General features: G+C 42.4%; 1 protein-coding gene across 1 annotated transcript; it reads right to left on the bottom strand.

Moving 5' to 3' along the window:
* Positions 1 to 21,129: 21,129 nt before the first annotated feature.
* On the bottom strand, positions 21,130 to 24,232 carry DUSP1 (dual specificity phosphatase 1). The gene is made up of 4 exons (XM_053301823.1): positions 23,534 to 24,232; positions 23,032 to 23,180; positions 22,676 to 22,895; positions 21,130 to 22,196 (listed from the first exon to the last, which is right to left on the bottom strand). Exons 1-4 carry the CDS (start codon positions 23,901 to 23,903, stop codon positions 21,826 to 21,828), a joined length of 1,110 nt encoding a protein of 369 aa, XP_053157798.1. The 5' UTR covers positions 23,904 to 24,232; the 3' UTR covers positions 21,130 to 21,825.
* Positions 24,233 to 24,556: the final 324 nt, after the last annotated feature.

The raw sequence follows: 24,556 nt of genomic DNA, 5'->3' as shown, positions 1-24,556 counted from the left end.
TTGTATCTCTCTTTTTCAACAGATGCAGGTGAAGCTGTGACTGTCTTGAATCGGTGCCTGGATGCACTAATAGAATGGATGAGGGTGAACAAGTTGAGACTCAGTCCAGACAAGACAGAAGTACTGTTAGCCAGTGGTTCCTCTGCCTGAGTGAACGATGTTCAGCCTGTTCTAGATGTGGAGGACCAGGTTCAAAGTCTGGGGGTGTTCATTGATCCAGCACTGTTGTTAGAGACTCAAGTGGCCTCTGTGGCTCGGAGCGCCTCTTATCAGCTTTGGCTGATACGCCAGCTGCGATCTTAGCTGGACAGAGATAGCTTGGCCACAGTTACTCACGCACTGGTAACCGCTCATTTAGATTATTGCAATGCATTGTACATGGGGCTGCCTTTGAAAAGGCAAAAATAAATGGACAATTTTCACAATGGAGGGAAGTAAGAAGTGGGGTCCCCCAGGGATCTGTACTGGAACCAGTGCTCTTTAACTTGTTTATAAATTATCTAGAAGTTGGCATAAGCAGTGAAGTGGGAAAATGTGCAGATGACACTAGTGAAAATTTTAGGGTGGTGAAATCCACCACAGATTGTGAGGAGCTCCAAAAAGACCTCTCCCAACTGGGGGAGTGATTGACAAAATAGCAAATGTGGTTCAGTGTTAACAAGTGTGAAGTGATGCATAATGGGGCAAAAAACCCCAACTTCACATATATGCTGATGGGATCTGAGCTGTCAGTGACTGACCAGGAGAGAGATCTTGGGGTCGTGGTGGACAGTTCATTGCAAGTGTCGATTCAGTGTGTGGCAGCAGTAAAAAAAATTTTAAAAGGCAAATTCCATGCTAGGGATCATTAGGAAGGGGATTGAAAATAAAAAATATTAATATTATAATGCCCTTTTACAAATCTATGGTGTGGCCACATCTGGAGTACTACATACAGTTCTGGTCACTGTATCTTAAGAAGAAGGCAACCAAGATGATCAGGGGCTTGGAGCACCTTCCTTATGAGGCAAGTATACAACATCTGGGGCTCTTTAGTTTGGAAAAGCTTGTTAAATCTTGGCTTTTTATCCAGGCCTTTACATGATTGTTTTTATTGCTGCTTCTGTGTGTTTTACCCACATATAGTTTTTATGTTTGTATTTTTGATATTTTAAATCAGATTTGTTTCATCGTTAGCTTAATATTTTAATTGTCATTTTAATTGTATTTTTTAACTTTTGTAAACTGCCTTGGGATTGTTTTTAATGAAAGGCGGTATATACATTTAACAATAAATAAAAATAAATAAAATAAAAAGAGGCAAGTAAGCAAAGACATGATTGAGGTGTATAAAAGTATGCATGGAATTGAGATTGTGGACAGAAAGAAAATGTCCTTCCTCTCTCACAATAGTAGAACCAGGGATCATCCCATGAAACTGAAGCTCGGGAAATTTAGGACTGACAAGAGGAAATACTTCTTAACACATCACACAATTCAGAGTGCTGGTTTTAACCTTTAAAGCCTTAAATGGCTTGTGACTGGGTTACCTGAAAGAGTGCCTTTCCGCATATGTCCCAACTCAGACCTTAAGATCTTCGGAAGCCCTGCTCCGATTGCCCCTGCCAAATGAGGTGAGGTGCACGGCTACTAGGGAGAGGGCCTTTTTGGTGGTTGCACGTCGTTTATGGAATAGCCTCCCCAGTGAAGTTTGCTTGGCACCATCACTTTGTTCTTGTAGACACCAGGTAAATACTTTTTTAAATTCACTCGGGCTTTTTAAATTTATTTATTTGTTTGTTTTAAGAAAAACATGTTTTTAAATTGTTTTGTACTGTATATTATATTTAGATGTTATTTGTGTGTGTGTATTGTTATTTGATTCCCTGTATGTGACAGCTTGTTATGGGGTGGCTAACACAGTTTATTATTGTTGTTGTTGTTTACACAGTCAGACAAGTGTTATTGACTGGTTTGTTTTATACAGACACCGAGTCCTTCCCAAGGACCTGGGATGGCTGGATTTTATCAATGTTGTTGCTGTTATTATAGATATTGTCGCAGAATATAGGCTGTTCCCAGTAAAGTTGCTTTTTGTAATTGGCTGATGGTGATTTCTGTGGCCCCTATGGTGCTGAGGTGCTCTTCAAGGTCTTTTGGAATTGCACCTAGGGCACCAGTTAGCACTGGGATTATTTTGGTCTTTTTCTGCCATAGCCTTTCAATTTCAATTTGTAGATCTTTGTATTTGTGATGTTTTCTATTTCTTTTTCTTCTGTTCTGCTATCTCCTGGTATTGCTATGTCGATTATTTTCACTTGTTTTTCTTTCTTCTCAACTACAGTTATATCTGGTGTATTGTGTGGCAGATGTTTGTCTGTTTGTAGTCGGAAGTCCCATAATATTTTTGCATCTTCATTTTCTTCAACTTTTTCAATTTTATGGTCCCACCAATTTTTGGCTACAGGTAGCTTGCATTTTTTGCAGATGTTCCAGTGTATCATCCCTGCTACTTTGTCATGCCTTTGTTTGTAGTCAGTCTGTGCGATCTTTTTACAACCGCTGATTAGGTGGTCCACTGTTTCATCTGCTTCTTTACAAAGGCGGCACTTGCTGTTTGTTGTTGACTTTTCTACTTTTGCTCTTATTGCATTTGTTCTTAGTGCCTGTTCTTGTGCAGCCAGTATTAAACCCTCTGTTTCTTTCTTCAAGTTGCCATTCTTAAGCCATTGCCAGGTCTTGGTGATGTTTGATTTTCCACTTATATTGTGCAAATATTGACCATGCAGTGGCTTATTTCTCTATTTTTCTGCTCAGTTCTTGAATTGTTCTTTCTTGTAGGCCTGCTTTGTTTCATTGGTGTTGAATAGTTTCTCATTATTGACCATTTTAAGTGCATCTTCTTCATTGTCCTTTATATATTCTTCAAGGCCTCATTTCTCCTCCTCTGCTGTTTGATGGACTTGCAGCATTCCTCTTCCACCTGAGCTGTGAGGGAGGTATTGCCTATCTACATCACTGCGGGGGTGCAGAGCATGATTGATGGTCATGATTTTCCTGGTCTTGCGATCTAGCGTCTCTAGCTCTGCCTGGGTCCAGTCTATTGTTCCTGCAGTGTATCTGATAACAGGTATAGACCAGGTGTTTATGGCTTGTATGGTGTTCCCGCAATTGAGTTTGGACTTTAGGATTTTTCTAGCTTTCCTTATGTATTCACTTCCAATTTTTCTTTTAACTTCAGTGTGTGCAATGTTATCAGCCTGGAGAATGCCCAAGTATTTGTAATGTTTTTTCTCTTCAAAGTTCTTGATGTTGCTTCCATTGGGCAGTTCTATTCCTTCTGTTTTTCTTATTTTTCCTCTGTTCATTATTAATGCAGCACACTTGTCTAGTCCAAACTCCATTGCTATATCGCTGCTGAATATACGGACAGTGTTTAGCAGTGATTCGATTTCTGACTGGGACTTTCCATACAACTTCAGATTGTCCATGTACAGCAGATGGTTGATTTTACTTGATGTTTTAGATGTTTGGTATCTGAGGCCTGTTCTGTTTAGTATTTGTGAAAGTGGAGTCATGGCGATTACAAACAACAGAGGGGATAGTGAGTCCCCTTGGAAAATGCCTTTTCTAATGCTAACCTGTCCAAGTGTCTCGCCATTGATTGTTAACTGTGTACTCCACATGCTCATTGCTTTTTAAATAAATATCTGAATGTTTTTGCTGACACCAGTTGTTTCTAAACATTTTAGTATCCATGTGTGAGGCAATGAGTCGAAGGCCTTCTTGTAGTCAATCCATGCAACACTTAGATTTGGTTTTCTTGTCTTGCAATTTTCTAAAATCATTTTGTCAATCAGCAGCTGGTCTTTTGTGCCTCTGGTGTTCGGGCAATTTCCTTTCTGTTCAACTGGAAGCGGCTTATTAGGTAATAAGTGTGGCATCACTTCATCTGCTATTATTCCAGTTAATAATTTGAACATGGTTGGCGGGCAGGTTATCGGTCTATAATTACTTGGAACTTTACCTTTTGCTGGGTCTTTCATGATGAGATGAGTTTTCCCAGTTGTTAGCCATTGTTCAATATCACCTCCTTGCAAAATGTGATTGAACTGTTTTGATAGTTGTTTATGGAGGCTTGTTAGGTGTTTAAGCCAAAAGCCATGCAGTTCATTGTCACCTGGTACAGTCCAATTTTTAATTTTCTTTGCTCTTTCACTTATTAATTCTGGTGTTATTATTAGATCTTGTATTTGTTAGTTACATTTTTCGACCTCTTTCACCCAGCCTGGTTTTTTATTATAATCTATTGGATTGTCCCATAGTTTCCCCAGAATTGCACTGTTTCTTCTTTATTTGGTGTTTCTATGTTTCTTGCAGTTTCTCCTTCTATGCTTTGGTAGCAATGTCTCTGATTTGACTGGAATTGGAAATTCTGCCTGTGTTGTGTAATTCTGGCTTCGTGTCTGCTAATCTTCTTTGACACTGCTGTTATTTGCTGCTTTATTATTTCCAGGACTTCTCTAATTTTCCTTGAATCTAGGTGGTATTTTTGGATCAGATACTGTTTGGTGTTTTCATTCTTCAGCTTCTTGTCTTTCATATCTTTCAATATACTAGCATCTGATCTAAGCCTGGCGATTTTATTTTCTAATCTAATCTTCCATTGAGGTGATGTACTACTTGCTTTTTTTACAGGTCCACTGATCTTATATCCGAGCTCTTGTGTTGTTATTGTTGCTGCACTGTACGTTAGTTGGTTTGTTTCTTGCAAATTATTGGTTGTTATTTCTGCAAGTGCAGCATTGACCTCTTTTAATGCCTGAACAAGTTATTTTTTGGCAACTGTTTTTAAAGCTGGAAGTCGAACCCTGGTGGTTGTTTGGTTCATGTGCTCAGTTATTTTTTTGCTTTAGTTCTTGTTGCTTTTCTGTTAAACGGCATTCAGGTTTTTGAGGTGAAGGCAAAGAGGAGGTTGCCTGGTTTTGATTTTGAAACAGTTCAGCAACAGTGGTATCCTCTGTTTCCAACACCTCCTCCACCTGCACCTGAGCAACTTCTTCAATTGGTGGTAATTCTTCTTCCATATCTTGAACCTGTGTTGCTCTTTGCAGTTCTTCCAGCTCAACTTCTGTGAATACTTTATTTCTTATTATGAATCTTCTCTGGTCTGCTAGCCTTTGTTCTGTTATTTCTCTATCTGGATGCTTCTCTTTCCAAATTTGGTACATTCTTTTTAAATAACCTCTTCTAGTTGGACTAGACTTGTAATAGCAGATCATTATTTCCTTGTTGGCATTTTTCATATATTTTTTCCGGTTAAGCATCGTTTCTTCCAGTAACCCTGTAGTCTCCAGCCCTGGTTGCTCAACTGAAGATCCTGAATCCTGTAGCCCACTTGCCACCAGATGTTCAGGGACTCCAGAACCTGGCGTGGTCCTTGTTGACCCGGGCGATGACTGATCCGGTATAGATTTATTAAAGTTACATCTCACCATATTGTTAATGGGAGAGAACCTCTCTTCGTCTGGCTCCTCTGGTGAGACCTGTCCAGTATGGTTGGACCTCTGGCATAGTTCTCACCTTCCTCAGAGCATGCAAGCCCCACAACCACTCCAAGGTAGTGCCTCACTGGGGGATGATGATGATGATGATGATGATGATGATGATGATGATTGAAATGCAACTCACTTTATTAAATGGATGAGTATAGTCTTGATGACTAGCTTTTCTCCCTGAACAGGTGAATCTCCAAACATAGACTTCAGGAGAACTATTAATGGAAGAAGCTAGGATGAGTTATACAGAATGGAAGAACACCTACATACTGTATTATAGTGCTTTGCATGTTAAAAATATATCAGTTATAGAAATTATTGTTAATAATAACAACAATATTTATACACTGTTTTTCAACAAAAAATGTAATTTACATAGCAATAAGTATGAGGAAAATAATATTTTTTAAAAGATCTCAAATTTCCTCTCAGAAACTTGCCCTTTGTTCACCCCAATGCTCTGCTCTGGCTTTTTAATTTTTATTTATTTTATTTTATTTATCAAATTTGTACACCACCCCAAACTTTCATCTCTGGGCGGTTAACAATAGCATAAAACAAGTTTAAAACATATATTTATTATTTATTTAACAATTTAAAAATAAACCAGAGATTAAAACCTAAAAAATTTAGGCAGCTGAGAAAGCTTGGGCGAAAAGATGGGTTTTTGGGTGTTTTTTGAAAATTGCCAGAGATGGGTAAGATCATATCTCAGCAGGGAGCGCATTCCACAATCTTGGGGTAGCGACCGAGAAGGCCTGTCTCTGTGTAGCCACCAAACAAGTTCGCGGCAACGGGAGACGGACCTCCTCAGATGACCTCAGTGGGTGGTGGGGCTCATAGTGAAGAAGACGCTCTCTTAGATACCCAGGGCCTAAGCCGTTTAAGGCTTTATAACTTCTCTCTCAGCCTAACCTACTTCACAGGGTTGTTGTGAGGATAAACTTAAGTATGTAGTACACTGCTCTGGGCTCCTTGGAGGAAAAGTGGGATATACATGTATAAATAAATAAATAAATCTTATTTATTATTTGTTATTTCTTATTTGTCTTATTTGTTATTTCTCTTTGTAAACCGCCCTGAGCCATTTTTGGAAGGGTGGTATAGAAATCGAATTATTATTATTATTATTATTATTATTATTATTATTATTATCTATCTATCTATCTATCTATCTATCTATCTATCTATCTATCTTTGTATTTTGTCTGGAAACCTATTGGTGGCCAGTGTAGCTCCATCAGTAAAGGAGTAACATGGTCTCTCCGAGATGACCCAGAGACCAATCTGGCTGCTGCATTCTGAACCAGCTGGAGTTTCTGGACTACACACAAAGGCAGCCCCACATAGAGCTCATTACAGAAGTCAAGTCTGGAGGTTAACAACAGATGTACCACGGTATTGAGGTCATTGATCTCAAGAAACGGGAGCAGCTGGCATATCAGCCGGAGCTGATAGAAAGCACCCCTGGCCAACACCTCAACCTGAGAAACCAGGGAGAGGTGTGAATCCAGAAGTACTCCCAGACTGCGAACCTGTTCCTCTTTTGCTTCCTTTCCATCCTACTTTCAGTGCATACCAGTTATGTAGTTTGAATGATGAACCTGGTGTGGAAGTGTGTTCATTACATTTTATTCAAATATACCATTTTCTCTTCTAGATTCAGCTCAAGGGAAACTACTTTTTCATGGTTGCAGAACAATCTGCACAGCTGTGATTGGCGGGAACCAGTGATTCCACAATGTTACCTCCTCCTCCTCCCTGAAGTAATTTTTCATCTATTTAAAAATGTGTTGTGCTTTTAAAATAACTTAGTGGGTAAAAGTATGTTTAATTTAATATACATACTCAAAGCACTTTTGAAAAATTAAAAAGCAAACAGTATGCTTGCAATATAGAGAAAAGGGCAAGATTCAATCAATGAAATCAGCACTCAGTCTCCTGATTAGTATATCTGTCATTCACATTTTGCATGTGGAGGAAAACAAACTTACCCTGCTTGGGAAAACTGAATTGTAACTCTTCGTTTCTTGGAATGTATATACATGCTGCCCTTTATTTATTTGATAGGTCATCTCAATGCCAATTTTGAAGAGCTTCCTCTAGCATTGTAATTTGGAAGCTTTTCATGTAAAGGCTTCTTAGACAAATGATTCCCCATGTTGAAATGAGGCAGTGAAGTCACTGGTGCGTGCAGCTTTATCACCTCAGAAATGTATGTATGGCTCAGGCTTCATACGCTACAAAACCGTTAAGTGATCTCTTTGATTGTACCAACTTCTGTTGTTAGAGAAAGCTACAAACTTTTGAGTAACACAAAACTTCTTCATCTGGAAGCATTCAATGGGCGGAAGCAGAGGGCACGAACCATTTCAAGCAGCTAATTCCCCGGACACTCATTAAAGTCTCCCCTTGCCGGTTATTTGCCTCTTTTCCAACCATAGCGTGATACTTTTTCTCTCCAGCCTGTTTGAAGCCAAAAACTGTGTTTCACATTAAAACATTTCCACAGCCTCCAGGAAGATCATTCATACCAGGAATAGAGCAAACTATAATTGGGATACAGCCCAGGCCAACTTAAAATAGCTCAGTGTGTAACCCTCAGTGCGATGCATCCAATCTGATGTCTGTAACAGATGGATGGAACAGTCCCCCAATGAGTGGGCTTGCTACATACACAATGCCATAAATGACCAGAGTGCTCTCTCTTGCTCCAATTGGCCAACAGACCAATTGGCACATGGACAAAGAGGTAGAGATTGTTAACTTTGCCAAGTAACACCCTATTTCCCTTTTCCCTTAACATACCCACCCTTCCATATTCACCCCACCATCCTCCACAAAAACAGCTCACATTGCATTTTACATTCCAAGAGCTTATGGAATGCATTAGTCCCGGATAAAAGTACAACAAACTCAGATGTATAATCCTGACGTCAACTGTCCCTGGTGTTTGGAAGAGGAGCTATAAACAGAGGGATGAAAGGAAGTTATAAAAACCATCTGCTTTGGCCTCCATGGACACATATTAGACACACAGAGACACAAAAGGTGATGGAGGAGGAGGCCGGGTTTATTTCAGAAATAGCCACTGCTTTGCTGTTTTAAAAAAAGTAGAAACTACTAGAAAACAATGCAGAAAAGCTGTGTCCACCCTACCTTCAGACTTTGTTCCTGTCCTCTTGGCTCCTTTATGGTTGGTAAGAAGGTGTGGAAACTATTGTTAGATTATCTTCGCAATCTGCTCCCCATCTGGTTTCTAGAGAAGAAGATGCTGTCACGACCATGAGTCACGCTTCTTAGGATTCAGAGAAACATGTTTGTATATAGTGGAGATTTTTAGATGCTTATAGCTGAAAATAATTTCAGCTTATCCATATTATTTTATAGACTCTTTTTGCATGCAGTTAACAGTCCACATCTTCACCACCTTATGCAAATATTTGTATGCCAGTATTGCTGGGGGAAAGCAGGTCAGCCATACAGGCTGCTATGAGGTAGTGTGGATATTTTTCAAGTTGTGTCCTTTCATTTGGCTTTATTTAAAGCATAAAAGAACAGAGGGCGTTGAACTTCACCAAGACAATTGCTCTTGAAACCCAGTTTCTGACAATACCAAAATAATGTACGCCACCATAGGCAACAATGACATGGAAAAGGATTATGTTCACAATCAGTTAATGAACAATGTTTAAGCTTATGGTTTATTTTTTTCAAATTATTTTTTTATTTAACACATTTATTTAACACGTTTATATACAGCCCAAAACGCAAGTCTCTGGGCAGTTTACAACAAAACAATAAAAACAGATAAAAAGATTAAAACATTACAACAATTAAAATTTAAAATGTTAAAACTATTAAAACACAATTAAAACAATATCTGATTAAAGGCCTTGGTGAACAAATGTGTCTTGACTGCTTTTTAAAATTTGTAAGAGATGGGGAAGCTCTTATTTCGGCAGGAAGTGTGTTCCAAAGCCTCAGGGCAACAATGGAGAAGGCTCGTCTCTGAGTAGCCACCAGATAAGCCGGTGGCAACTGCAGATGAACCTCTCTGGATGATCTCAATGGGCAGTGTGGTTCATAGCGAAGAAGGTGTTCTCTTAACTACATTAAGTACTTAAGTGGTTAAGGCAACTCTATTATTATTTCTCTATGTAAACCGCATTGGGAACTTTTTTTGAAAAGCAGTATATAAATATTCTTCTTTAATGTTAAGTATTAATAAAAGCGGTATATAAATATTCGTCTTTCTATAAATAGTCATCACCTTTGTATTAACCAAGGCTGTCACGTGATTAGCAGGACTCAGAATGGATTGGCTGGTTACAATTGCTCATCAGCTACTACTACAAGAGAGAGAAATATACAGTTAATGTGACCACAATGGAGATGTGTACAGATGCATAGAGAGTATTCTGATCTGTTGTGCAAACTTTGTGGAGACATGGCTCTCTCTTTAGGTTTTGGTATGGTTCTGGTCATTGAGGGGAGACAATGGACTTTAATGGGCAGTAGGACTGTTCTAGTCATCGGGGATGCGAGTTGCATGCACTTGTGGAGGGCTGAAGCTAATTTGCCCAGGCTCCGTCTGGCACAGTAAATGCAAGAAGAACCCTTTGGGTTTAGAATTGGGGGGATTAGACTGACATTGCAGCTAAACTAGTGTTACCCATCTGTCTCCTTAATACCTGCTCAGCCAGTATGTTTTGATGTACATAATATTACAAACACAAACTTCCAGTGTAAGTCTCTAGTTCTCGTCTCACCTACAAAAATAAGTAGACCCTGTTAAGTTTGTCCTGAACTTCTCGCTGTTTGGGGAAGAGGACACAAGAAACTATATATCTGTCTATATCTAATGGGAGATCAGGCCTGATTCAATGGACAAGGAATTAGTGGTGTAGAAAAAGCCAGTATTACAAGCACTGAGTTGTCCTTTTAAACAAACTGTCTCTGCAAAGCCTGTGAAATAACCTACTGAAGACCAGTCCAGCTATGTCTAATGATGACCAAGCTGTCTATACTTGCATTTACTGAAGGGTGGGGGGTCAGAAAAACCTACAATTCATTCAGAACTACTAAGCTGCTAAACTTGTGTTTGTGGAAGAGGGGGAGCTGGAGAGCACCTCTTAGTTAAGAGGTGCCTTCATTGATAAACCCCTCCTGTATTCTACCAAGAAAACCACACGACCAGGAGTTGACACTGACTCAACGGCACAATTTTTCCTTTTTTCCTTTTTTCCTCAGCTGGCAGCCTCTCTGCAGGCTGCTGCATCAACAGCTGGGTCAGGGAGGCAACCACCACCACTGCCACCTCCACAGCCACCACCATGAGGGAGAGGCACCAGGGGAGCTAGTGGGTGCCCAAGTGGCGGTCCCAGATTTGGAATGGCGGCAGCCCCGGAGGCAGCTTAGCAGAGGTTCTTTTAACCCCTGTACACTCTTATAGCTCCACCCCTGGTAAAAATATGTCTGCCATTTGAAGACTGTCTTAAATTGTTCTTTGTGGCAGCTATCTTCAGGTTGTGAGCCATTTGTTGTAGTGTGCAGTAACATGCTATGTAAGTAAAAATAAAGTGTGCCGTCGAGTCGGTGTCGACTCCTGGCGACCTCAGAGCACTGTGGTTGTCTTCGGTAGAATACAGGAGGGTTTTACCATTGCCTCCTCCTGAGCAGTATAAGATAATGTCTTTCAGCATCTTCCTATATCACTGCTGCCCGATATAGGTATTTCCCATAGTCTGGAAAACATACCAGCGGGGATTTAAACTGGCAACCTCTGGCTTGCTAGTCAAGTCATTTCCCCACTGTGCCATTAGGTGGCTACAACATGATATGTAGAGGGAATTACCTTCTATGCCACATCAGACTCCTTTTTTAATAGATCTGTGGTCTGTGCTAAGCTGTGTGCTGTGAAGTGTTGGAGTTGGTCCAGGAAGGCCTGGGTTCAGCTCCCCACTTATTGCTGAAGCTCATTGTGTGGGCTTATACCAATCACTCGGCTTCTCCACATGATGACCAGCAAGGTAGAAGAAGCTCCCAGCCTGGGTAGGAGAGCCAGAGGTGCTCCTGCTTTCCAGTCATGTGCTTGCAAACATTAACATCAGGAGCAGGGAGAAGGATCATGTGGGAGCAGCACCCTCTGGGTAGGACAAGTGTGCCCTCTCCAGTTTCTGTCCCCAGCTTTTTACTGAGGTAGGAAGACAAGCCGTCCTACCCAGCTGCCCCCTCACATACAATAAGTTCCCTCGCCTCCCACTAAATGTTTGCAAGCACACGGCTAAAAATCAGGAGCCTGATCGACTCTCCTACCCAGGCTGGGCACGTCTTTTACCCTGACAGCCATTATGTGAACAAGCCGATTATAGCCCTCTCCACACAACATGTTCAATATGTGCACAGCAGTACACACTCTGTGTTTTTGGAGGGCCAAATTTCAATGTTGACTTTTAAAATGAATGCATGTACATTTACATGGAAACCTGTCTTCATGGTACAGATAAGAAGTACACTGCTGTACCTGCGCTCAACATAACATGTGCATAACCATACCTGTGTACACTGAAGCCCTTTTCAGAGATGCAAAAAAGGAGGTTTCAGGAGCGCCCCGGCCTTCAGCTGATGGAAGCAACTGTCATCAAGCTTATGGCATTTGCCTCTTTGCCTTGTAAACATAGAGCGCCATGGGATGGGTAGTAATGTTTCTTGGCCAGAGCAGGAATTCTGCACACACTCTTGCACACAAGTGGCACTCTCTTTTTTACCTCTTTGAAAATGGCTATATTGTATGAGAGTTAAACATAATGTGTGAATAGGACTTGTAGTTCTTGTGATTCATGGTCAATCAGCCCCACTGCTTACAAAACTTTTTCTCTAAACTTGCATACAGGTGGCCCTTGTTAGCCACGGTTTCAACAACCACAGTTTTGCGTATCCACTGATGGTATTTAAAATAGGCGAAATTTGCCTATTCCTGGTTTTGAGTGGCTGGAAATTACCTGGAAATGACTTCCGATGTCATTTAAGGCTGCCATTTTACAGGGCAGAACAATTTCGTGGCTCTTTAAAAAAATTCCCCACTATTTTTCACTCAAAAAAAATCAGAGGAATTGGGGGGTTTCGTTGGCATTGCTAGGGAGATGAAGACCTAGAGAGCAAGGAACAGTATTTTATTTTTCTTATTTCTCCCCCCTCCCTCCACCCCCGCCACTCATTAAGCCCTTTTTAATGTGCAGGAACCTAACCCCTGGATTCCCATAGGGGAAAGGTTTCATTATTTTGAGTTTCCGTACTCATACGTATAGGCGATAACAGAACCCACCTGTATATAGGAACCCACCTGGCCACCTGTATATAGATACCTGCCAGCCAATTGATGATAACACACCATGTATCTGATGGCGTCCTCTAGTCCAGGGATTCTCAATGTTGTGTCTCCAGATGTTATTGGACTTCAACTCCCATAATTCCCAGCCCGTGACCTTTGGTCGGGGATTATGGGAATTAGTCCAATAACATCTGGGGACCCAACGTTGAGAATCCCTGCTCTAGTCCATGAAAGCTTTTGCCAAATATATATGTATTAGTATATAAGACACTAACACATTTATGACTCTTGTTTTTGCTGACACAAACACAGGCACAGCTCCTTCTCCAGAAGTCCTTAATCAATCAGAAGAGTCACCATTTAAAGACACTCTCCATTCTCTTTGCACTGGGTCTGAATGGTATGTGAACACTTGGTAGGAGCTGGTTAATATCCAGGAATGATGTCAATTTTAATTTTCCTTCTCCTTTGAGGAAGTCTTCCAAGTGGGGAAGTACATCACTCCTTAGTTCCCCATTTGCCAGGAAATATGTACAAACCTGAGGGCTTGATAGGTAATCAGGAAAATCCCATTAGAAGATAAACCAGTTATTCTATCCCGAGCATGTCTGATTGATTCACATGTCAAATATGTGTCAAATACCTGCTAAATGTACCTAAAATCTGTTTTGATTTTAGACCTAATAGACCTAATGGAGATGCAGCTTGATTTAATCCCTGTTGCCACCTACAATGGAGTAAAAACAAAAACAAAGTGTGGTTTGTTTGTTTGTTTGTTTAACACACTTCTATACCGCCCAAAACTCAGGTCTCTGGGCAGTTTGCAACAAACAAACAAAAAGCTAAAACATTAGTTAAAATAAATGACAACAAAAAAACTTAAAACAGTAGTTAAAACAAAATGAATGACATAATAAAAGTTAAAACATTATAACAATTTAAATTATTAAAACATTTTAAAACAATGCTAAAACTGTTAAAACAATATTTAATTAAAAGTCTGGGTAAATAGGTGTGTCTTTAAAGACTTTTTAAAAGTTGCCAGAGATGGGGAGGCTCTTATTTCAGCAGGGAGCGTGTTCCAAAGCTCTGGGGCAGCAACGGAGAAGGCTCATCCCAGGGTAGCCACCAGATGAGCCAGTGGCAACTGCAGATGGACCTCCTGATGATCTCAATGGGTGGTGGGGTTCATAACAAAGAAGACATTCTCTTAAATACCGAGGGCTCAAGCTGTTTAGGGCTTTATAGGTTATAAACAGCACCTTGTATTTTGCCCGGAAATGTATCGGCAGCCAGTGTAACTCTTTCAATACAGAAGTAATATGGTCTCTCTGAGAAGACCCAGAGACCAACCTGGCTGCCTCATTCTGAACCAGCTGTAGCTTCCGGACTACACACAAGGGTAGCCCCACATAGAGCGTGTTACAGTAATCCAGTCTGGAGGTTACCAGCATATGTACCACTGTTCTGAGGTCTATCTCAAGAAACGGACACAGCTGGCTTATCAGCTGAAGCTGATAGAAGGCATTTCTGGTGAACGCCTCAACCTGGGAGACCAGGGAGAGGCTCAGATCTAGAAGCACCCCCAGACTGGTGGGCCACTGTGCGAAACAGGATGCTGGACTAGATGGGCCTTGGGCCTGATCCAGCAGGGCTGTTCTTATGTTCTTATGACTTCATACCTGTTCCTTCCGGGGAAGTATGACCCCATCCAAAACAGGCAGATCAATCTCATCTCCAGAGTTTTGACCTCACACAATGAGTATCTCCATCTTGTCTGGATTCACTCTCGGTTTATTATCCCTCATCCAGCCCATTACCTCCTCCAGACAGGCATTTAGGGAGGTTATGCCCCCTCCCGATAATGTTGACATGGAGTAGAAGATTTGGGTGTCATCAGCATACTGATAGCACCCTGCACCAAATCTCCTGATGATCTCTCCCAGTGGTTTCATGTAGATGTTAAACAACATTGGAGACAATACAGAGCCCTGAGGGACACTATACAAAAATTCAGATTTTGAAGAACAACGGTCCTCAAGGGTCACCATCTGGAACCTGCCCAAGAGGTAGGAGCAGAGCCACCGCAAAGCAGTGCCTCCCACTCCCAACCCCCTCAGATGCTCCAGAAGGATACTATGGTTGATAGTATAGAAAGCCGCTGAGAGGTCCAAAAGGACCAACAGAGTCACACTTCCTCTGTCAATTCCCAGTCGTGTGCTTGCAAACATAAACATCAGGTGCTAGGTCGCACCGTTCCAATCAGCTTGTCCACATCCTCAGGAGACACAAACTGGAACTGATCCAACATAACCACACAAGGAGTTGCTGGACACCTCCACATCAGACACTGAAGTAATTGTGGAGATGGAATCTAAGTCGGGCCGAATACAAGATATTTTCCCCACAAAGAATTCATTAAACACGTCACAGCGGGTAACCAATGGTTCCAGATTCTGATTCAAGGGAGGAGGGGCACATACTAGCCTTCTCACAACCCTAAACAGGTTTGCCAGACATGAACTTGCGGATGCAATATGGGCAGAAAAGAATAGCTTCTTTGCCACACATATTGCCTGATCACAGATCTTCAAATACGCTCTATGTTGTAATCTGTCGGATTCAAGTTGAGTCTTTCTCCACTTGCTCTCCAGTTGTCTACCTCACCGCTTCAGCCCCCGTAGTCCTTCCGTATACCAAGGGGCCAATTTTGAAGCGGGTCAGAGAGGACGCTTAGGAACAATCATGTCTACTACATGGTTCAGTTCATCATAATGACTGGCTTAGCTAGGATAGCGTTTAATGATTCCCAAAGTCAACACTGACAAGACTTGCTTCTCCCTTGCCCTGTGGCACCAAAGCTATGTCGAACAGCTCTTGAGTGAGCCCAGCTTGCCAGCTATTTGTCTGTGATGTAATCTGCTTTCCAGCAATTACCTGTATGTCATAAAGTAACTTTAGGTACTTTACTGGGTGGATTCCAAGGGATGATTTATGTGTGGCAGTCCTTGAGGTAACATGTCCATGCGGAGTTACATTCTAATATGCGAACTGTTCAAGGAGGTCAAGAGGCATTACAACACTAGGAATGCCCCAGGGAGTTGACTGGGTGTATACAGCTGAAGTTGTGAGTCCTGTGTGTGAGATGTGTGTGTGTGTGTGTGTGTGTGTGTGTAGAGAGAGAGAGAGAGTATAGTAACCTTTCTCTATCTTGTATTGATTATGTATATTTGGGTGTAGTTAAATCATTGGTTCATCTTTTACACTTACATTGTACTTTTTTCTAGCCCTCCCTTCCATCCGCCAGTGACCACAATACTTATTGTTAAGTGTGCATGTATTTGTAGTTCTGCATGGCAACCAGCTAATCCTGGAGCGGGTTTCTGCCAATGCTGAACGGGCCTTTTTACCATTTCGTGACAAACTGTTTTGTCAGCAACAGGAAGTGATGTTACTGCCTTCCTCACAAAAGGGAAACTCCTAGTGGTTTCCATAGAGATATAGGCAACTGTGTAATTACAGACTTATATAATCTTAAAGTTACAAGCACAATTTTTTTGTATTTCATTCACTAATGGGGAAATAATATAGAACATTAACTCTGAGAGGCTGTTGAATATCCTGCGTAAAAAGAGTGAACTAATGAGTGGGCTGGCCTGGGTGTCAGTGCGGTGAATTGAGGTAAAATAGAGTGAGTGAGTGAGTGAGTGTGTGTGTGTGTGTGTGTGTATACACACAATATTTGGATATGTGAATGTAAACAGTTTCTTGCATAGATGTTAGGAAATATCTAGGGCCAGGAAAAAGAACTTTCCTCAAAGTTACCGTGGCTCCCTGCTTTGTAATAAATCACAGAACACAAATGACTGAACATTCTTCAAAAATAACAGTATGGTCTTGTGCCTCAGAGCACTAGCTGCAACCAGCTGGGATGGGTTTGTTCAGGAACATTTATTGTGCCCAAACTGCTCTTTTATACCCCTTTTGTCAGGTGTCCGCTTGAATGGTAAAGTCGATTGGCTGACAGGTAATGAATTCTATTGTTCTGTTAAATACATAAAACAAGCTTTCGCAGCTCACAGGGGAATGGAATTCCATTGGAAATTCAATTAAACAAGTGGAATCTCTCTCTTTTTTAAAAAAGCAGACATGTGATAGGCTTGCCAGTGTTGTATTTTTCCACTGAGAGTGTTTTTAGTTTGAAGGAAGAATCTAATTGTAAAAAAAGCTCTTTTGTTCTGGAATAGCTGTTACAGCTAAGTAACGGGGTGTGTGTGTGTAATATCATGAAATAATAAGCCCCACCATGGATTTTTCTTTTTCCTTCTCCTTCTTCATTGCATTGTTATCCTACCTTTCCTCCAAGGAGCTCAAATAAGGTTTTCTCCTTCCTTCCACTTTTGTGATTACAACATCCTTGTGAGGTAGATTATACTGAGACAGTGTGACTTGCCCAAGATGACCCAGAGCGCTACATGGCTGAGTGGGCATTTGAATCTTTAATGGGCTGTTAAAATCCAACACTCCATTAGAGAAGAAAATTGTATTTGGACTGTTACTAGGTTTCGAAATATAGTGAAGTTCCTTTTTTATTGTTATGTTCAGATGCTTACACATGCTAATCTTACACATGCTAATCTTACACATGTTAATGTTAGCAAACTTTGCCTAGTTTGTTTTATTTTATATTTTATTTTAAGTTTACATTTATATCACTCCCTTCCTCCAAGAAGCCCAGAGTGGTGTACATGATTATATATTTTTACACTCAAAACAACCCAGTGAGGTATGCTAAGTAGAGAGCTAAGTGACCAGCCCAGAGTCCCCCCAGTGAGTTTCATGGCACTCAGAACTCCCCAGACATTGTCCAGCACTCTAACCACTATGCCACACTAGCTGTACTTAGTGGTGTGTGTTTTATTAGGGGAGGGGGGCGGGGTGTCACCCACCATCAATTGTTTTGCTCTGTGTAAATCAGAATGTCTGTAAAACCTCCAGTTGTGAGCTTCCAATCCAAGGACACATCTCTCAAAGCACTAGATATATACAGAAAATTGTTAACAGTACATCTCAGTAGGACATCTGGGTAATAGCTGCAGTCACGCCCCCACCCCCCAAAGCATAATGAATGGTTAACCAGTGGTTTCAAATAACCTTGGACTTTAGGACTTGGCTTAATGATTAGTAGCTATTTGTTTCAGATGAAGTCACTAGAACATAAACTCCTCCTAGCTGCACCTGTGCAAGCACGTCTCAAATGGCCTGCAGGACAGAGAAAAGCAGAATTTGAGCCATTGGATTTGAAAGGCTTCGAGCTAAAATGGCTGCCTGCACTGTTTTCAGCATAACATTAATTACTCCAAAGAGGAAGGAAAAAGTGGGCCTCGTGCTACAAATCTTGCCAGAAGCCTAGGGGGAAGAGCAGCATGTGAAAGAGTTTAGACTAGGGAAAGGGGCATTAGCAAGGAATTTAAAATTGGTTGGGATCAAATCTGAGATTAGCTACCGTGTTTCCCCGAAAATAAGACAGTGTCTTATATTAATTTTAGCCCCCCAAAATGCCCTAGGGCAATTAGCGGTACATCAGAAATTACTGCTAGGTCTTACTTTCAGGGTAGGTCTTACTTTCGGGGAAACGGTATATTCTCACTGTCTGGCCTCAGGAAAGCTACTGTTGCTCAGCTTCACATATCTATCTGCAAAATGAGAATAATTAATGAAGTTAAAATACCCAGCAAGATAAAAGAATTCTAGCAAAGTACTGCAGTACTGTGCACTGTTATATGTGCATAATAATAAATAGTGCAATTTAAGTGCATCTGCTCACTGACATTATGCAGATTTCCACAATAACAGAACAGGCCTATGTAATCCTGCATGCCCTGAAGTGGTCCAATTAACTAAAACTGAACATTAAGAAAGTTGGAAGGGAGATGTTACTTTAAACCAGAGGTCCCCAACCTGTGCTCCTCCAGATGCTGCTGAACTAAAACTCCCATCATTCCCAGCTACAGTGTATTATGTTTGGGGATGATGGGAGTTTGGCAGCATCAGGAGGACCACAGATTGGGAACCTCTGATCTAAACTACACACTTTTCCAGTTGCCTCCAGTTGCACTGTTCCTTGTCAGCTCATCTGTAACATGGGAGCAACATAACAACAACAAACAAATATTTATATACCACTTTTCAACAAAAGGTTCCAAAGCAGTTTGCATAGAGAAATAATAAATAAATAAGATGGGTCCCTGTCTCCAAAAGGCTCACAACCTAAAAAGAAACATAAGACAGACATCAGCAACAGTCACTGGCAGTACTGTGCTGGGGGTGGATAGGGCCAGTTGCTCTCCCTCTGCTAAATAAAGAGAATCACCACATTTAAAAGGTGCCTTTTTGCCCAGCTAGCAACATACTGTTACCTCACAAAAACTGCACATGGATGAGAGAGATTAGTTAGAGGAGAGTGGTCAGCTATATTGTTTTACATTCAAGCTTGTCACCCCCACACCCCAACTACATGCTCCAAGAAGACCGGATGACAGGCTGCAGTCACCAAAAGCATTGCAATTGTGTTTCTATAAAGTAAAGTGCCGTCAAGTCGATTTTGACTCCTGGCGCCCACAGAGCCTTGTGGTTGTCCTTGGTAGAATACAGGAGGGGTTTACCGTTGCCTACTCCCACGCAGTATGAGATGATACCTTTCAGCACCAGGAGAGCTGGTCTAGTAGAGGAGATCTGGTCTTGTGTTAGCAAGCATGACTTGTCCCCATAGCTAAGCAGGGTCTGCCCTGGTTGCATATGAATAGGAGACTAGAAGTGTGAGCACCGTAAGATATTCCCCTCAGGGGATGGAGCTGCTCTGGGAAGAGCAGAAGGCTTCAAGTTCCCTCCCTGGCTTCTCCAAGATAGGGCTGAGAGAGATTCCTGCCTGCAACCTTGGAGAAGCTGCTGCCAGTCGGTGTAGACAATATTGAGCTAGATAGACCTATGGCCTAACTCAGTATATGGCAGCTTCCTGTGTTCCTATATTGCTGCTGCCCAGTATAGTACCAGCAGGGATTTGAACCGGCAACCTTCTGCTTGTTAGTCAAGCATTTCCCATGGCCTAGCATTAATGATGGCTTCTCTCTTTCTCTCTCCCACCCCTCCCCCCCACTTAAAACTATAACTTCAGTCTATAGGGGAGAAAGAAAAGTGCCCACATGCAACACAGGATTAAGCAGGGCTGGTAACAGAAGTTGTGTGCCGATCTTGGGACTTGGCTGGTGCTATGAAAGCAAGGTCCATTCTTCCCCTGCTGACAAAGAAAGGACCTAAAAAGCCTGCCCTAACACAATGAGTATGCGTAGCGGGGATGTGTGCAAAGGGACTAACTTGCACCCTACTCTGGCCATAGAAAATATTTGCTCTCTGTTCACCAACATTTACATTCACACCAGTGTGGTGTAGTGGTTAGAGTGCTGGACTAAGACTGGGGTGATCCAAGTTCAAATCCCCATTCAGCCATGAGACTTGCTGGGTGACTCTGGGCCAGTCACTTCTCTCTCTAACCTACTTCACAGGGTTGTTGTGAGGAGAAACTTAAGCATGTAGTACACTGCTCTGGGCTCCTTGGAGGAAGAGCTGGATATAAAATGTTAATAATAATAATAATAATAATAATAATAGATGTCCCTGGCTGCTTTCTTACAATGAGTTGCAGAGGGAATCGGGGCTTTCATTCAGAGCTGTCCCGAGGCAAAAAACTAAGCACCCATTACTATACTCAAATATAGTCCCTCTCATTAACAGATGTTTAGTACTAGCCAAGCTGATAATGGAATCACCTGTGGTAGTGGAAAGGAACTACTGGATGCAGATGAGATGACCCCCCCCCCTTTCTCCACACAATGGCCAACTAGAATAGTCAGAGCTGACAGCACTAATCTCCTGTTCTGCAGAATGGGTGTGCAGAATGCTAGGGGTGGCTTTTTCCTCTCTACTGCAAGAGTCATTTGCCAAGTGCAAGTGTGGAGACCCTATTTGTGCTGAAAAGCAATCCTCACTACGCTGTGCCACATTACCTTTTGTATTTGGGGTTATATAGGCACTGCAACTCTTTACGGGCGCCCCTAGCTTCCATAAAATAAACCCCATAGATATGGTCAAGTGTTTAGTAACAGGTATTGCTTCCTGCATGCTAGCTGTCAGGCTTTCTGGATGTCAGATACTTGCAGTTTCCTTTTTCAGCATTACAAAACAAAAAAATTAAGGAATAGGTTTTTTCAGTAGAAATGTCATAATTTATTGTTTGTATAAAAAGGCATAATCATAACAAAATCCATGTCTTCTTTCATACGAAGAAATATATTATTTCACATCATAAATAAATCAGCAAACATACAACCCTTGGCAACCAAAACCACAAGCACTCCTTTGTGCTTTCAATGTCAGTGCTTAGGAAACAGTTTTAAGATGTGTTTACAGGATTACAGTACCTAAAAATACTGAGGTATTTGGTTTCTTTAAAAAAAGAAAAGAAACTTCAGACTTGTAAAGGCAAAAAAAACACAATGCAATTACACCATAAAAAATAAATAAATACCAGGACTTTCTTGTACAAGGGACAGAGTTACTGTAGCCTAGCACGCCCAGGAATGAGAATACTGTCAGGTTTGCTACTGAAACACAGACTGACAGAAAACCACCGTAAGAGGAATAGGTCAGGAGTAGAAAGCAATGTCCTGTGCACTTTGTCTCCTTTGTAGGCATCCAAACATTGGTCAAGAATACATCTCAGCAAAATCTAGCAGAAAGAACCTTGCTTTCTGGAGTCTGGTGGCTTCATATTGCTTGGTAGCTGCAATGAGAGGAAACCCGTGCAAGCTAACATACCTGCCCCCCAAGTTATTGCACTTTTCAGGTAACAGAAAAGGTGTCAAGTTTTTGTATAGCGAGTCAGTTTCCATCCACCTTTCAGCAGCTTGGAGAGGTGGTGATGGGACTCTGAAGGAAGCTTAGTGCACTGGAAGAAGGGTGGACAGGGATGGAGACTGGGAAGTTAAAGACCGTCGTAGTGGATGCCCCTCTGTCCAGCGCAGACATGGCAGGGCTTCCGGCCTCTGCAGAGCAATTTGGAGCCAGGACCTGGGACTCGAACTGCAGCAACTGCCCCATGAAGCTGAAGTTGGGGGAGATGATGCTTCTTCTCTGCTTCACAAATTCAAAAGCTTCATCTAGTTTGACTCGGTTGGTCCTCATGAGGTAAGCAAGGCAGATGGTTGCTGAGCGGGAGATGCCAGCTTGGCAGTGAACAAACACTCGTCCACCGTCATTTTTAACAGAGTCTGAAATAAGTGAAACATCCAAGTTAGCAATGTCCCTGCAATGCTTCAAAAATGCCCTTCATTCTGGGCAGTCTTTCTTTCCTAAGCATCTCCAAATCAATGCTGCTTTGCTAGGGATGGAGACTGGTGTACTAAGGAAAACTACCAGCCAACCAATATGGATGCTCTGTTTCAATTTGAACATTTGAATAGTTGGCCACTAGTTCTTGTTTTAAAAGTTACTTTCAAAAATGTCAGTATTACTAGCAGATGTCTCCAATACCTATTGGATTCAATTTCTTGAACAGCTTTATACAGTTATCCTCCACAGGAGCACAAACTACTGATTTAGTTCAGGCTGTCCCTTTTTAATCCCCAAACCAATCAATACCCCTTCTCAAATTTAAAGGAGGCTAGAGATGTTTCCTCAAGTTGCTGGCACCCAGGGATACTATAAGCTCGTTATTCAGAGGTATGAGCTGCAGAGAGAATTCATTTACCTATAAAGTTGATGGCTTCATTAAACCAGCAGCTGATATCAGCTTTGTGGTTGTCTTCAACAGGGATGCTTTTGTATTGATAGTGCCCCTCAAAATGGTTTGGGCAGTTGGCAGAGACATTGATCAAGGCTGTGATCCCCAAAGCATCCAACATATCTTTCCTGGAAGCGTGATAGGCACTGCCTAAATACAGGAAAGGTAGGATTTCCACAGGACCACCCTGAAACAGAGAAGAGAGAAAAACACAATCTGTTAATCCCACTGCAAGAATAGCTTCCCTACTATTTCAGTCACCCAGTTTCAAAGCTAACAGGTAAAATCCCAAATATTCCCCATAAGTATGCTTTCCAACTGACCTGATCATAGAGAGGGGTCCCACAGGAGCTGCAGTTTGAATCTGCACTGCCTGGTACATTGTTGGTGCTGAGTGGTAGAGTCAGACCCTTGGGAGCAGATGGCTTTGTGCACAGTTCAGGGCAGGCAGAAGAAAAGGCTTCATATCCTCCTGGAAAATAAAGAAGATGGGCTTGTTAATATTTTTCAGAGAAACACATTTTAGGCAGTCTTTGGAAGAAAGGGCAGTGGGGAGCAAAATTCCCTATGGCCACCGTGTGACCAGCTACACACTCTCTGACACAGAGCTGCACTAGTCCCCCCCTTTTTAAAAACCTGATTTAACTAGGAATATCAATTCAAACGTTTTTCAAGCTAGTTTCTATTTTTTTTAAAACTTAAGTTGTTATTGGATGGATCCATTGAGTTCCCTGTGGGCCTTGGCTTTGGGGATCCAATCGTGTAGCCCAGAGTGGGGGGTTGTCCTCGGAGAAGAAGCGGATCTCCTTGAAGGCGGACACTCACCCTTGAGGAAGCAGATGCGGGTGTCGCGGGCCTCCCTGCAGAGGGTGTTCATGGCCAGCAGGAGGGTGCTGTCCCTCTTGGGCACCTCGAGGTCGGCGCTGCGCTCATCCAGCAGCACCACGGCGTGATAGAGCCCCTTGTACAGGCGGGCGCGCACTTCCTCGTTGGGGAGGATGTGCTCCATGCCTATGGCCCCTTTGGCCCTCCGCCGGACAATGGTGCTCAGGCGGACGTTACAGGAGCCGCTGAGGTGCGAGGAATTAAAAGAGAAGAAAGAGCGGCAGTCTAGCACCAGGCACTGCAATGACCGGTCCTTCAGCAGCCCCCGCAGCGTGTCACAGTCCAGGGCGCACACTTGCATGTTGACCATTTCTCGCGGCAGCGTGGCTACAGGCAAAAGATCGCCTCTGGGATCTCGCCGGGACAGTGGGAGCCCCCTTATTGGTCTTGGCCCCGAAGGTGACTTCCTCCCTCCGCTCCTCTTTGTTCTTCCCGGGAGGGCTTTTCTTGCCGCCTTTCAAAACAGTGTAGCGCTTCTTGCCAAATAAATCGTTTGCCACTAACTCCCCTTTCCTGTATCCACAATCTGCCCGGGGAGATGAAGCCGCCGCCGCTTGCTGAGACTTCGCTCTTCTTGTGTTGCGAGCAGCGCTGCTTCGATTCTTGGTTGGTGGTTGGAGTTTCCTTGCTCGCTGAACGGCAGCGCTTTGCCTTTTATAGTCGGAGTTTTGCAAGGCTTTCATTTGTGAATGAAACGGAGCCCTGTCACGTGACAGTTTCTCATGGAAGACGTCACTAGGTTGGCGGGGAGCCGGCAGACTCTCCCAGGAGCAGGAGCACTTACGTCATCAAGCCGCCCGAACAGCGAAGTCCGCTTGAATGCACACATATACAAAGCCTTCCCCTCCCCTCCTTCAGGAAACCGACTGATGCAACGCGGCGCTCTCTCCCGCCCCTCTCCGAGCAGCAGCCCGGCTTGCCAGCGGTGATTAAAGGGCATACAATGTACCACAATCCCCCAAC

Source organism: Hemicordylus capensis, chromosome 2 (genome assembly GCF_027244095.1).
Source record: "Hemicordylus capensis ecotype Gifberg chromosome 2, rHemCap1.1.pri, whole genome shotgun sequence".
In the NCBI taxonomy this organism is placed as follows: domain Eukaryota; kingdom Metazoa; phylum Chordata; class Lepidosauria; order Squamata; family Cordylidae; genus Hemicordylus; species Hemicordylus capensis.
This window is presented reverse-complemented; position numbering and strand designations above follow the sequence as displayed.